The sequence below is a fragment of the Anopheles maculipalpis genome, chromosome 2RL (assembly GCF_943734695.1).
Source record: "Anopheles maculipalpis chromosome 2RL, idAnoMacuDA_375_x, whole genome shotgun sequence".
In the NCBI taxonomy this organism is placed as follows: Eukaryota; Metazoa; Arthropoda; class Insecta; order Diptera; family Culicidae; genus Anopheles; species Anopheles maculipalpis.
The window spans coordinates 87,324,780-87,339,221 of record NC_064871.1 but is presented as its reverse complement, the minus strand read 5'-3'; the positions used below and the strand labels follow the sequence as shown (position 1 = coordinate 87,339,221).

At 45.1% G+C, this 14,442-nt stretch overlaps 3 protein-coding genes and 1 non-coding gene across 7 annotated transcripts in view; 2 read left to right on the top strand and 2 right to left on the bottom strand.

Moving 5' to 3' along the window:
• LOC126568306 (mitogen-activated protein kinase p38b-like) overlaps positions 1 to 14,442 on the bottom strand; it is a 643,298-nt gene that overhangs the window by 216,521 nt on the left and 412,335 nt on the right. For 3 of the 4 annotated variants that reach the window (XM_050224763.1, XM_050224764.1, XM_050224765.1), the window contains exon 1: positions 2,232 to 2,342. In XM_050224763.1, the coding sequence (XP_050080720.1) occupies positions 2,232 to 2,335 (104 nt within the window). In that variant the 5' untranslated portion in view covers positions 2,336 to 2,342. Of the gene's footprint in view, positions 1 to 2,231; positions 2,343 to 14,442 lie in introns of those variants that run through there. The other variant, XM_050224766.1, reaches the window with a different exon arrangement.
• LOC126568153 (uncharacterized) lies at positions 3,842 to 5,499 on the top strand. The gene is made up of 3 exons (XM_050224580.1): positions 3,842 to 3,869; positions 3,942 to 4,835; positions 4,904 to 5,499. The coding sequence occupies exons 1-3, from the start codon at positions 3,843 to 3,845 to the stop codon at positions 5,489 to 5,491; spliced, it is 1,509 nt and encodes a 502-aa protein (XP_050080537.1). The 5' UTR covers position 3,842; the 3' UTR covers positions 5,492 to 5,499.
• On the top strand, positions 5,881 to 5,953 carry Trnaf-gaa (transfer RNA phenylalanine (anticodon GAA)). Its single transcript has one exon. It is a non-coding gene; the product is annotated as a tRNA-Phe (tRNA).
• The window catches only part of LOC126567939 (peptide transporter family 1-like), a 490,614-nt gene continuing 482,974 nt past the window's right edge, over positions 6,803 to 14,442 (bottom strand). Inside the window, exons 2-6 of the mRNA XM_050224313.1 lie at positions 14,248 to 14,283; positions 9,048 to 9,126; positions 8,758 to 8,986; positions 7,345 to 8,695; positions 6,803 to 7,279 (exon numbers count right to left, since the gene is read on the bottom strand). Coding sequence (XP_050080270.1) covers positions 6,803 to 7,279; positions 7,345 to 8,695; positions 8,758 to 8,986; positions 9,048 to 9,126; positions 14,248 to 14,283 — 2,172 coding nt within the window. The remainder of the gene's footprint in view (positions 7,280 to 7,344; positions 8,696 to 8,757; positions 8,987 to 9,047; positions 9,127 to 14,247; positions 14,284 to 14,442) is intronic.

Below are 14,442 nucleotides of genomic sequence, written 5' to 3'. Positions count from 1 at the left end.
CCGGCTGCGGCGTCCTGCCGACAGCACACCATTTAATGCCGCGACACAACTCGCTTCAGCAACACAATAGTCGCTCAAAAACAGGACGACAGTCTGGCACTAACTCCGCTCCATCAAGCACCATTCCACCTGATTCCAGATGATTCCAGACTCCATCATCTATACAGCGAGGCAGCTGTCAACTAGATACAAACCTCGCCACCATCATCCGACAAGCAATAGCAGATGTACAGAGAGATTTAAACATTTTGAATCATATTCGTAAAATTTATTATCGCCTTCGGTTAATTTAGGATAATAATATGTCCCCCAAGTAAAGTAATACATGACCAACCATAGTTTTATTTATTTAAATGCTTTTTCCCCCATTCCCTCCATGGTTCGTGACAATTCACAAAAGAAGGTGCACGGTGTAAACGAAATAGTAAATCCGGTACGTAGAACCCGCTTCGTTACGCCAAGGTTACACGAATATCAACAGACGGAAGCAATCCCCTACTACATCTCACCCCAAGCCCACACATACACACCACCATGTGGCTGGATGCTGGAGAACGGTCGACAAATGACGGCATATGTTATGGCACGAATCACGGGCACCATTTATTCCCTGCCCACTACTATTGCACGGAGGAAAAGTAGAATAGAAGCCACTCCTTCTACACTGCTGTGTGGCTTTTTTGAATGTTAGAATCGAGGGTGCGCTATTCTACAGCAATCCAGATTCCACGATGGTGAAGAATGGGCACAATTCTACAAAAAATATTCCCCCAATAACCTACCAACGAATTGCATCGATTGCGTGTACCAAATCTAACATCTTCCACGTGTCGCGTTCATCTGTGTACGAAGACTGACCCTCTAAAGACTCCGTTCAATATGACAATGTACGCTCAAAGTTTTGGTTATTTAACTTGATGTGGTTTGTGATCGGCACACGATTGTTACCACCTCTAACCATACCCGAACCGGTTTGTTGTGCAAACATAAGACAGCGGACCCAAAAAGCGGAACAGGAAAACGTAAGAAGTACGTAAGCATCTCAACCCATCGGCGGACGCCCGCACGAAAGGTCGTATGGAAGGAATGATGGGATGGCTTTTTTTTTCTTGGTGCTGATGTTAATATTTATTGCTTGCGTTGCTTTCCGCTGCAGTTTTGATGGTGGATGGCGATGAATGGATTAAACCACACACGGATGGCATCATACGGATGACGAGTTGGCAGCATTTCTCGCGTCAGTTCAGGTCGAGCGATATGGTATGGATCACAATCGATCGATTTGGGATGATTCTCACCTTTAAATGGGGAAAGCGGTATTTGAATAACCGCCAACGGTATTGTGTTCTCTCTGATTAGCAGTGGATGCCGCACGTGAACGGATATGACAATGCAAAAGGTTAGTTTTATAAGAAGTCCCCGATTCGGTAGCGACAATTAGAGAGAGAGTGAGTTGGGATTTTCGTTGACCTGTCGTCGTCGGACGTTCTTATCTTAATAAACCATTCCAAATTGGTTGATCGCACATCACTTGTAAGCCTGCAGAGACATGTACTCCGAACATACATGGCTCTGGTGGGTTGATCATATTATGAAAATGACACCGGACGACCTAGCCCGCTAGGTGTCGAGTATGTGAGTGTTTAGGACGTCTACAAGGCATTGTTCTATGAGGTGTTGTAGGCCTTACTTGAGATGAAATGAAGGCGTTGATGTGTCTACGCCAGAAATGCTGAAATACTGGGTTGTTCGTCGACGGATTCCTCATATTCCTCGGAGAGCTTATATATGGCTCCATTATAAGCTATATTGCACAAGTTTTGTTCATAAGTTTTAGTACAAGGGATAAATAATAAAAATCAATGAATATTCCTCTATGTAGGAATATTATTTTCACGTAGTGTAATATTTTTAGCGGACATTCAACTTGCACCACTATCCACACAACGTATTTTAAAACATTTGTACAAGATCGCCTCGTATGTACTGTATTTTCTGCCATGGTTTGAAGCATTTTAACATCAATTAGATGGTCCGCTGCTCTGTTAATCGTAACGAGCTCCCACCCAATAAAGCGATAAAGACATAATGAATTTTCCGGTCCATTGCCGATCCGTGCCGCGGAATAGAACTTTAAAAAAACCCCATCAAAACCCGATGTTGTCAGCCGTGGTCGACTAAAAGAACAAATGATTCCATTATAAATTATTTAACGCTCTCTCGACACTTACCACACCTGACCGTAGGCACCACTACCGACCGGGGTCAGCGCTTGGTACTTGTCCGGAACTTCCCATTCCGTTTTGTTGATCTCGGTACGGTAAAATGTGGGCATTTTGCTTGGTCGCGCTGCTCTGGCTTAGGCCAACTTTCGTTTCCTCCACTGGCGGGTGTCTTCCTAGCTGATATTTCTATTTATTACGGAACAGATGGGACATACGCACACTTCCACCATATGCACACTAACACACAGGCCGAATTGACACCTATTTTTTTTTATCTCAACAACCGGGACGGACCGCTTTGTCCCACGCCAAAGCACACCACCCCACCACTTTCGTAATTATGCCGCGCTTCTTGCCCTTCTACTTGCACACACAAACGGCCACACGTACACAAACACACCTTTTGGGTGGCACTTTTGAATTCCTTCAACCTAGCACCGTCGTCCGGCCAAGATATCGGTGTCGGTGTTGGCTGTGGTTTGATAAGGCAAGCACAACCAACAAACCGTACCAACAACACCAACAACAATTTCGCTTATCTTTACCAAATCACACGACCGCCAAACGGGGAGGCGACGAAAAGAAAAAGGCGAACAGATTCTGACCGGATTCACCGTACCTTCTTCACGACTGCAGGTGTGAATCTGCGGAAACTGCTTTGCGCTAATGCAAATAAACCACACAACACAGCATCTCGCTCACACTCAGAACGCGGACGGAATGGGATTTATTACGGCGAACGAACGTCACGCGAAACTTTGCGGAAATTGCGACACAACGCGGCTAACAAACATGAGGAGGGAAAAGGGGAAAAAAAACGCGACGATTCCGCGGCAGCAAACACAATTCACTTCTGCTCAACAGTCGCCTTTCCCGTCGTTTGACTTGGTGTGGGATGTTGATTTTTTTCTTAACGAAAATAACGTCAACAGCCACTGTACAGTTTTTTTTAACGAAAGACAAATGTCAACAACGTTACATTGATGATATTTTGATGTGCCCAAGGTGCATGAATTGGAGGAGGGAGAGGAAAATATTTTAAATTCAAAATGTGTGCAAGAAAAACATTCGGAATACGATTTGCGAAGTGCCGCGTCTTGATATCTTAGCAATTTTTATCAGGTGATAAAGACTTACTGTGGATCATATTGACAAGATGCTCATGTTTAGGTAGTTCTCGTATATCAGCGTTGAATTGTGTATCAGCGTACTGATGAAACAGATAGGTAATAGGTAAATAGGTATTTTACAGAAAATTCCTGACAAAATTCATGCATATGCGAAACATATTCCTGCCCCCGGATGGTTATCCATTAAAAAAGATCTCATTTCTATTTTGAAACCTACAAACAGATTCAGTAAATTATTTGCAACCCCAAAGTCTTTATCATTACCGGGTCAGCAACCCGCTGTTCGCAACACGTCAAAATTGTGAGTTTTTTTTCTGAACGAAACCGTTACCATGCCACACAGCTTTATGTAACGCGCATAACGTGTTTACAATTTCGCCGAAAGCGCAGCGCCCTGCCCACACACAACACGAGGGTTTTGCGTGTTTACGTGTGGCCGTGGCCCGTGCACGACGTACAAATTCCGTCACCAATCGGAGTGTGTCCAATGAATTTGAATTCCTTCCCGAACGAGGTAATGAGCGTAGTAAGTGGCTTTTTCTGTAGTGCATTCATATTTAACGCTGGTTTTCGCCCACCCTTGTAGGTACTGTGCTACATTTTTGATTACCTACCATGGAAAGATCGGCAGCGGGTGTCACTGGTGTGCAGCAGATGGCACAGCATTATCAACTCGGTCCACTATCTGCGCCGCCAGAAGCTGGTACTGTACAACTATGGCAAGGCAAAGTTTTTCTCCGGCGTCGGTGTACAGTTGCTGTGCCGTCAGAAGAGCATTGAATTCTACTCGAACGCCATGCTGGACACGGAAGAGCTGCTCGATACGATTGTGAAATCGTTCAGTACGGGCTCGGCAATGGTTCAATCGTTGTCGCTGTTTCTACGGTCGGAGCATAAGCTTGCGTTTGGGTTGGTGGTGGCCAACATTCCTAACTTGCTGCATCTGACCGAGCTAAAGATATCGGCCAACGAAGCGCTCACGAAGGGTGTCCAGATTGATAGTGCGTGCCTTGAGAAGATTAACATTTCTTTCTATCAGAATTCCCTCTGCCGGCTAAATACGCCACGACTGCATACGCTTCATCTGACGGTACGGTATAGGAGCGAGATGGACCTGCTTAGTACGGTTTCGGCACAACTGATCGAGCTAAAGGTGTCGTTCATCTCGAAGGATCACGTGGCGCAGCTGTTCGGTTGTGACTTTAGTTCGCTGAAGGTGTTGAACATTTTGCTGAAGAACGACAAATACATATCGTACAGTGTGTCGCCTGTACACATGATGCCGCTTGATAAAACCGGGACATTCGCCGGAAGCATCGTTGGACTGGAAACGCTCCGGATTGCGGATGTATGCAGCATATTCGATTTCGAGTTTTTGCAGATGTTTTCGCATGCCAAGGTGCTTAAGTCGCTCACCATCAACTACTTCAAGCTGACCGGTGAAGTGAGTGAGCTTATAAACGGGTTTAAGGAACTAACTGTAAGTTGTAATCCACACTTCTGATGGAGTGAAATGTGTCCTCACACATTTGCCTTTCCCTTTTGCAGTATCTTAATTTAGAGGGATGCCAAAGAATGGATGCAACGAAACAGCTGGTCCTGCCTGGTCTGCAGACACTGGTGATGCCTTACAAGCAGCTCACACTGTTTACCGGAAGCACTCCGATGACCATGCTGACCACGCTCTACTACAACAATACGGCCAAGGATCAGACGAACTTTGTCAAGCAAATTGCGACCGCCTTCACCAACCTGACCTTTCTCTGTTTGCAAAACTTTGACAACGAGCTCGATTCCAACGCTTTTCTACACCTAAATTTGCTGACCAAGTTGCGTGTGCTCGTGATCGAACACATGTCCGTATCGAGCCAAATCTACGCTAACTGCCCTACGGTGCCCCAGCTGGAGCGGTTAGTAATGGACACAATCGTGACGGAAGTATCACTGCTGGACGTTATACCGAGCCGCTTTCCATCGCTGCAAACGTTCGTCATCAGCAACTGTTTCCTGTACCTGATCCCGACGGATAGTGCCAAACGTTACATGACGTTCGAGGAGTTGCGTCGCCAGATGCCATGCTGTCGCATATCGACCAAGGATTCGACCATTTTTACCAACAACGCTAAACAAAGCTGAGAGAGGATGAATTTACCAAGGGGTGTTGTAAATAACAGCCAATTCAATAACGTGTTAATAGGATAAGCGAGTGATATTAGGGAGTAACGCGAGAAAGAGGGTTGTACGTTATTACATTTTTGTGTGTATCTGCAGTTTTGTGCAATATGTATCTCTGACACACACATTATATTGTGTGAATTATGAAACGAAAATACAAAAAAAAACTACATTATACGATGTCACATTTGGGGTTTTTAATTTCTTGCATTTGTTAATCAGAAAAGCTAGCTAGTGGGGGAGTGATAAGCGCCAGAAAATGCGTCGTTGACAATAGTTGAAAGAATTGAAGTGAAAATCGTCTCGGTTTGTGATATGTATTGGTGTTTTAGCATTATGCAATACATGGCGCCGAAATAGCTCAGTTGGGAGAGCGTTAGACTGAAGATCTAAAGGTCCCCGGTTCAATCCCGGGTTTCGGCATATCACAATCTTTTTTTCAAGTCGCGAGCTAAGGTGGGAAATCTCGTTTCATTCGTGGAAGAGTTTTTTTTCCATTTATGAAACTTTATCGAATTATTAAGTCAGGGTTTCTCAACATCTCTGATGGGCTTTTTCTGTAACGAACCTACCAACAACTTGTAACAATTAACGCTTTGCAATCATATGGCATTTTACAAACCAAAACGAAGAGTGTATAATGTTGCTTCTATAATTAATAGTAAACGAGGGCCTGATCAACCTTGTACTTAAGACTTCAGAGACTCTACCTTCAAACAGAGTTGTTCACACAACATCAGAATGGCAGACTTGATCAAAATCAGGTCAATGAGGCTTGCAGAGTGTAAAGATATGGAGGCAGGAAGAACTTCTTGACTAGTGGAAGCTAGATGGTTGCATCCTTTTCACAAATTTTTGTTTGTACATTTAGCAGCTCCACATGGGTCCACAAACTTCAGCGACTCAGAAAACTCCCTTTCAAAGTCCTAACAAAAGTAATCTGGGCGATCTAGTTGAGTTTGTTTGGGATACATCCAGACTGTGCAATGAAGTCTCCAGGACTCATGAAGAAAAGGGTGTTCGTTATCAATAAAGATAAAAAAATAATAGCTAGACGATTAATAAACAATACTTATTTTATTACAGATAAGAAATTAGACCTAATTTAAGACGCCTTAAAAACGACGAAACAAATAATACATCAGCTCCTTTTCCAGTTGCATACACTGTCCCGGGGGGTACGTTCCACAGCAACGTAGACACACACACACACACACACATCCAGAATGCATCCTCAGCATCCGCCCCCCTTCAAGAAGAGCCGGCCAGTGTTCAGTCTTCCCGGAACGCTTCATTAGCGTACGTTGTGCTCTTGGCACTTCGCTCCGACAGTGACTCACTTATCGCCAGTGGATCATGCTGCCGTTTCTTACCGCCATTCGATGTACTGTCATCCACCTCGATCGAATCCGGTGACGTTCCACTGTCCGAGTACCGGTAGCGCATAGCCAAAACCATAAACAGTCCCATGTCGAGGAACATCAGGGCGGCAAACAAGAAAAACTCCAACGACTGTGACTGTACAAATTTGGCCTCGGCAATAAACACTACCAGCATGTTGCCGATAGCGACCGTCAGCAGCCAGAACGCTTGGATGACCGATTTCATGCTTTCCGGTGCTTGCGAGTAGGAAAATTCGAGCCCCGTTATCGAAAACATAACCTCACCGGCAGTAATGACAACGTACTGGGGCACTAGCCAGAGCATGTGCACCGAGTTGGACGGTGTGATGATGTGCGTTTGAAGGTTCTGAAAGAGGGAAGCGTGCGTTTAGACAAACAAGACCTTCAACATCGTGAAGTTCCAATACTCACAAATTCGTTCTCCAAAAACTCATCCAAAATCAGTGTGTAAACCCCTCCCGGGCTTAGCTTCACGGCGGCAATCTCCCTATCGCCCACATACACACCGTACTCTCCCTCCGTAACGGCCAGCTGGTCGTACTGATTGAGCGGCACATTGTACACAATGCCGGTGTCCCGGTTGTGCCTCAGCGAGATATGCTTGGTAGTGCGCACGTTCGCCAGCAGCCGTATCAGTGGCGCCCCATTACGATCCTTCTCAGCCGTATCGGCGTACTCGACCAGACTGCTCCGGCCTCCCTTCCGGCTGATGAAGTAACTGACCGCGTTGCCCGGATTCAGGTAGAAGGTACCGCTGAACTCGGTCATGTTTTCCCGCACACATCCGATTTCACTCGTTTCCGCCCGGAACTGGAACGTGGTATTACTGCCGGGGACTTCAATATGCAGTGCCTCGAACGCACCGCGCGACGGTACATTAAACCCGGTCAGGTTAGGTATATCGGTGTGGAAGCGATAGTCACACGGCAATCCGTTAAAAATACGTAGCTGTGATTCGTGCCCGGCTGGCAGTACCGCATTGGTACGATCGAGCGCAATCTCCACAAATCCGGACAGCACAAAGGCAGCCCCGGCTAGCAATCCTCCCAACGAAAGCTTCTGCAGTGGACGTCGGATACCGATCTTGGACAGCAGTGGATAGATGACGCTCTCGAACACGGGAATAAAGGCAAGAATCAGTAGCGGATTGATCACCTGCATCTGGTCCGGTTTGATCGTATATCCAGCCACCTCACCGTCCATACGCGTCGCCTGAAACGTCCACCGTGATCCCTGCTGATCGAACAGCGCCCAAAACACTGGCAGCGGTATATACAGGATCAGGATCTTCAGCAACGATTTAATGTCCGCCACAATACCCTTGCCGTACTTCGACTCGGCATAATCTAACCAGTGTGGGCGCGGATTCGCCACACGCTCCTTCGAACGCACCGACAGCGCATTCCCAATGCACTTAAACACCAGCACGATCATATTGCCCGACGGTTTGTTGATCGTGTACATCCGCCGTCCGCAGACGAAGATCACGATCGCGAGGATCATCAGCACGGCCGGTACACCGAACGCTAGCGAGAAGCAGCTATTATCCCCGAAGCAGTGCACATCTTCGCGCAGGATCGGTGTCAGGGTGGTGGAAATCAGCGAACCGGCATTGATGGAAAAATAAAACAGCGAGAAAAACTTCGCCAACTGAGCTGCCTGCTCGGGCAGCTTAAACTGATCGCCGCCGAATGCGGACACGCACGGCTTAATACCGCCGGACCCGACCGCTATAAACAGCAGTCCCAGAACCGTCATCCAGCTGGAAGATATAGAACTAATCAGCTTATTCGTTTCGAAATAGGAGTAATAGGAGGAACTCACGTGGCAGGTAGATTGAGCGGAGGTATGGCACCGAGCGCTATTAGTGTACTGCCCGCACAGTACACGATCGACAGATAGAAGATGGTCTTAAACTTGCCCAACCAACTGTCCGCCAGGATCGCACCCATCAGGGGGAAAAAGTAGGCCAGGCTGGTAAAGACGTGATAGATCACGGTGGCAGTATCATTGCTGTAGGCCAGCTTTTGCGTAAGGTACAGGGCCAGAACCGCTGGGAAGGGGGATAGTAAATATTAGAATAATGGATTTTAAATGATGATCGTTTTGCTTACTTCGCATGCCATAGTAGTTGAACCGTTCGCTAAACTCATTGCTGATGATGAAGAATATTGAGCGTGGATACCGCACGGGCTGGCAACGAGGGATGGGAGAAAGTGAAAGAAAAGAGTAGAAATGTATTAGTTCAGCTAGAGAGTTAATTATGCAATTAAATCGTGTATAAATTCACTGAAGTAATGAAGAACATCCCCTAAACATATGAGGAAACAGTGTAGACGAACTTGTCCCTCAAAAACACCCCAATTAGTCATAAAAATCCTAAGGAATTCCGATGCAACACATCACTCGAAACCAGAAGCGGATTATGATTTTTGGATGCCCAAGGCGATAGGCGGCCCTTGAACCAGAGGGTAACATTTTAAGAAGTTCTGTGGCCAGGAAGGAAATGGAGCTGGGTTAATTCTGATCTACCTGGATATGTCACTCCTTTTACGAGATCCCTAATATGCCTTACCCTTACTATAGAGCTCCTAACGCTAACGTGGGCCTTTTATAATGCCCTGAAAAACTCCAAGAGGTTTGATGTAAGATTCATCACACATGAGGCCTCACAGCTGATCTCTTCTAGCATTGTAGTCTTCCCTGTATTAACCAAAAGATAGATTGACCTTATTTGGATCAAAATGATGTCTGCCTCTTTATTATTAGAGATATCACCAAGTGTCACTAGCCATGGAACGCCACCTCCAAAATCGTACCTAGAAAAGTTAGATCGATACGATTATGGCTGGAGATAATTTATAGCTAAAATAGTTAAGAGATTGCATACCTTGAGGCGTCACTAGGCCTGGAATAGTATCACTAAAAGCTTTAAGATTCTACGATTGGCTTAAGAGACTTAAGCTTCTTATATTAATACTCTATAAGGGATTTTATTAAATTCCCACAGCTTAGCCGCGTGAACAAAGAATAAAGAGCAAGCAAAGAGCTATTACACCGATGACTTAAAAGAAACGATAATATTTATACATTGCAACGCAACATGGCGCTTTCGTTGATAAGCAAACAATTGATTGTACGTCCCTCTGTTGCTGTTTTCATTCAATGCCAACGATTTTTGTTTACAATTGTGGTAGGATTCTCATGGAATTCGTTTATTTGCACGTTCTGTCTCGTGACACCATGGGAGATACTGTTGGTCACTGTACCGGGAGTGCAAGTACCCGTAATAGCAGTCACAAGGGTAAGGAAAGGTCTATACCGTTCGTTCCTATCGCATTATTCTCAACACGTGCCATTTCCGAATGCGTGTCTTATCCGGTTGGGACTAACCAGAGAGCCAGAAACGACGCCACGTGCCACAAACTGGTAGGTAAGCTAGCTAAAGGCAGACCAAACTCGTATCAAGCAGCTAAGAAATTTATAACATATTGCGATGTTTGTTTGTTGTCTTGTAGGCATTGAAGCCCCTCTGCCAGTAAACGCGCGCCAAAGTCCAGTACCTAGCATGTTAGCATAACATTAGGCGTACGGAACTGAAAACACACACACAAGGGGGGGGGGGGGGGGCTGCCAAACATTCCACAAGAAGTTTTTTGGACAATGTTATGGGTCAGTCACACAATTGAAAGCACCCGAGCGCGTAAAGGGTGGAGAGAAACGTGAGGGAACACACCGAAACTGCTTACGATGCACTTCTTGGGTAACTAACCTCCAACAAAGAGGGAGGTCCAAAAATAGAAAAGCCTTCACCGTGGCGCATTTCGCGCTTGAAGTTGATTTGGAAGGTTGGCGGAATTATGACACCAAGAGGGGTGGAGGAGGAAAATAAAGGAACACGAGGCACAAAATAAAAGTGTAACGAGAAACCGAGTGACCGATGCACCTTTACTTTTGCGATTGCGTCTGATGCAATCGTGGTTGAGTTCTTTCTGATGCAATTTATGTTCCACGGAACCCTTTTTTTTGCTGTTGCGTGGGAATTTCCTATCGGTTTGATTGCGTTTTGCAATTTGTCACTGAATTTTGGATCACGTACACGTGTTCGATGCGTTTGTTCTTGTAGAAGAATATTGAATAAGAAACGATAGAGATTGGTTCTGTGTTTTGAACTCTATAATTCGTAGAGCATATCGGAAGCATTTAAAAAACCATAACTGGGAAGTCATACGCTTTTGCTTTAATTCTTTAGATCGTAAATGTTCTTGAAATGATTTAGAGGCGATTTTTTGTGTGTGTAAAGCTCTTTAGTTCCTTCATCTTACTGTAAATTTTTTTTGGGAGGATCGTCCCGCACTCTAGCATTGCCTCCCCAGTAGTACTCCGTTGGAAGAATTGCAGGAAATCGGCAGTTCTGATTCTAGTTCTAGTTCTGATCGATCCAAGAAAAAGCTTATCCGTCTGATTCAAGCAGATCTGACGACATAAGAAGGAACTACCCCATAGTTCGCAATCGGTCATTCCTTCGCGTGATCGATTCTTCAACGGTGGATGCTTGCGTCCGGTTTGTTTCCATCAGCAACACTTACCATTTTATATCCAAAAATCATTTAGGTGGCATAACCACCCTAGAATCCATTATCAAGAGTATCAAAAACCCGGGGGACTGTCCCGCTTCGGGTAAAATCAAGCCGAGAAATGGTACGTCTCGAGACAACTCGAAGTTTTAGTTCAAAAGAAGCAGAAGATTTATGTCTTTTTTTGTCGGCTAAAAATTCAACATTATTTTATAGAAATACTCTTTCAAAGGATCAACAAGAAAATGACATAAAAAACTGAATTTTTAACCTCTATTTTTCTATTAGCGATATGAGTACTTTTCCACGTGCCTCACATTTGAACTATGAAGAGACATGGCGCCAATTGCTTGCAATGCTTTGAGGGTGTCGATTGATACCACCATTCAGCAAAAATCATCCACCGATCGTTACTTCAGTTAGTGCGAATCTACTTCAATTTCTATCAATTAACCACAACCATGCGGGCACATGTTGCAATACGCGTGTGCAACGTTAAATGCAACATGCAGTGCGTTTCTGAGATGAAAAAAAAAAATTATGCAACCCTCTGCTGCAGTTGCAAGATCGCAATCCGCACTCAACAACTCAAGTGCCCGGTGCTACTGACCACCCAGTTGACCTACATCGGGTTACGACTTCAACCTCCACCGCGAGATCGCGAGCTGGCAAGTTTACGGCTTGCCGACAGGACTCTTTACGAAAGCATTCCCCTTTCATCTGTCACAGTGTCCAAAATCTGTGACGATCAGGCTATGCATATTGACAGAAATCTTAAAGGTACGCAGGGGAAGAACTTCCATGATCAACCAGGTGTGGATCACCAGCCATACCTTCACGTTCGCTTCAACGAATCGGCTTCACTCAACGAGGCGGCTTAGGAATCGTCTCGTGTAGAGAGTAAAAGCGGGTCAATGTTACGCATGCGCTCACACCATTCTCTTCTCCTCCACAACGCCATCTTTCCGTGGGACCAAAAAAAACTGGACCGTCAATGCCACTGTGCGGTTGAGCCGTTGGCACGCATCTTCGCGCTTCGCGCCGTACTATACGGAGCCGGTTTTTGGAGTCGATATGATCGAGCCTCTTTCGCTCGATCACTCGAAACGAGCGCACGAGTTCATGGTCAGATTTGTTTTGGTATGGAGTGTGGCTCGGGGAGTGATAAATGACATTTCGGAACTGACCGACGGCCTCAAGGATACGGTTCAATGTTATGCAGATAAACGTATGCAGGCTGCGTGCGATTAATTTGTATTAAAGCACGTCGTTCAGGTAGTGCGTTGGCGGTATCAATTCCTTGCGCTTTCTTCCACCAAACCGTAGGAGGGTGGGACAAGGACGTTCGCATAACTCACTCACCAGGCCAGTTTTATGAATGCAGATGAACTGTGGAGGAACTAATAAAATGGGTTTGTCACCTGAAGCGCGTCAAGGATTGCACTTTTGCTTGTGGGCGGGTTGTTGGACTTGAGTTGCCTGATCGCTTCCGATATATCCGTAGAAGGAAATGCGGAACTACGTGAAAATAATACTGATGTGACCTTCTTCACTGGACATTCGCAAAAAATAGATAAATTTTACAATCGTATTACTATTGAAGACAAAAAAAGGGTTTTCAGGGAATATTTAGGTTAGAACCTTTAACGAGTACATAACTAGTACAAAATAGGCTCTGAACATCCGAGCTGTCTGAGGATGGCGTCAGACAACCCATTCTCCAATAAGGGTTTTAGTCCTCGCCTCATGACTAGAGGAGTCATCATTGTAAGCTGAACAGCTATTTTTTTATCAGCTAGAGAAGTCATACTTGTTACAGCTGGTCGTCCCAGATGGCAGATGATCGATCGACAACCTTCGGTGGATAAAATCAAACATTGAGATCCGATAATCACCCCCTGATTAAAGCTATTTCCACAAAATAATAAGCTTATTGGAAGATCTTTTAATACTTGTACGATATAACACACACCTTCAACGCCCCTCAGCTGATAACAGAAAAGCAATACTCTCCCTTTTTTCCATTAGTAATACAAAAAAGGCGGTAATTAGGTTTTCGGAATAGGCTCACAAGAGTAACGCCGATACTCGTTACTCTTGTGAGCAGGCACGTTCAGTTTCGGTGGGCTGGCTAATGGCTAATTAACTTAAGCTACAAAATTAGCTGTCAGCGCATTCATCCGTAAAATAGCGTCTTTCGGAAGGAAAACCTTCCAACATAGAAATGTGTTTTACCATCATCAATATCGACACGTTATTATCATATGCGTGGCTTAAGAGGAAAAGCGGTTGGCCTGCGTAAGTGTCCGCCAATTACTGTACTGACTGGAGTTGTGGGGGGAGGGGGGATGGGCATGGGGTACTGGTACTGGATGGGCAATATGCACAGTGTACATGCGGAGGTAGGCTCTGTAGGAGAAATTGTTAATATCTCCAAAGAGAAATAAAAAGTTCACACGCTTTGCTTGGATCGTAGCGTTACAAAGTAGGCTTTGCTTGGAAAGCTACGCACGTTAAGAATACTTCCAGTCGTAGTATGCCGCCGTAGCTATTGTGCAGCGTAACTATAGGACGCTCAACCTTCTGCTGTCCGTACCATTACAAAAATGGCGATCGTAAATGTCAATTCTTTTTTTTTTTTAATGAGAGTGTTTTGCTTCACGTTTTGTACTCGTACAAATTATTACACAATACAGATTACGGCTAGAGCAATGTTTAGTAAACACATAATTATTACCGGCGTGCTATTAATTTCGAAGCGCGTTGAAACCATCGTCTTATCAGGTTACCGGTATGAAGTAATTGTGTGCTCCGTTTAACACCCACAACTTGTGCGAGTTTCGATGCTGTTTGACGCGCTAGTTTGCGACTTCTTCGCCTTCGTCGGCTTCGGTACGGTCACACTAAAGCACTAGCTCACTTGCACCTTTGA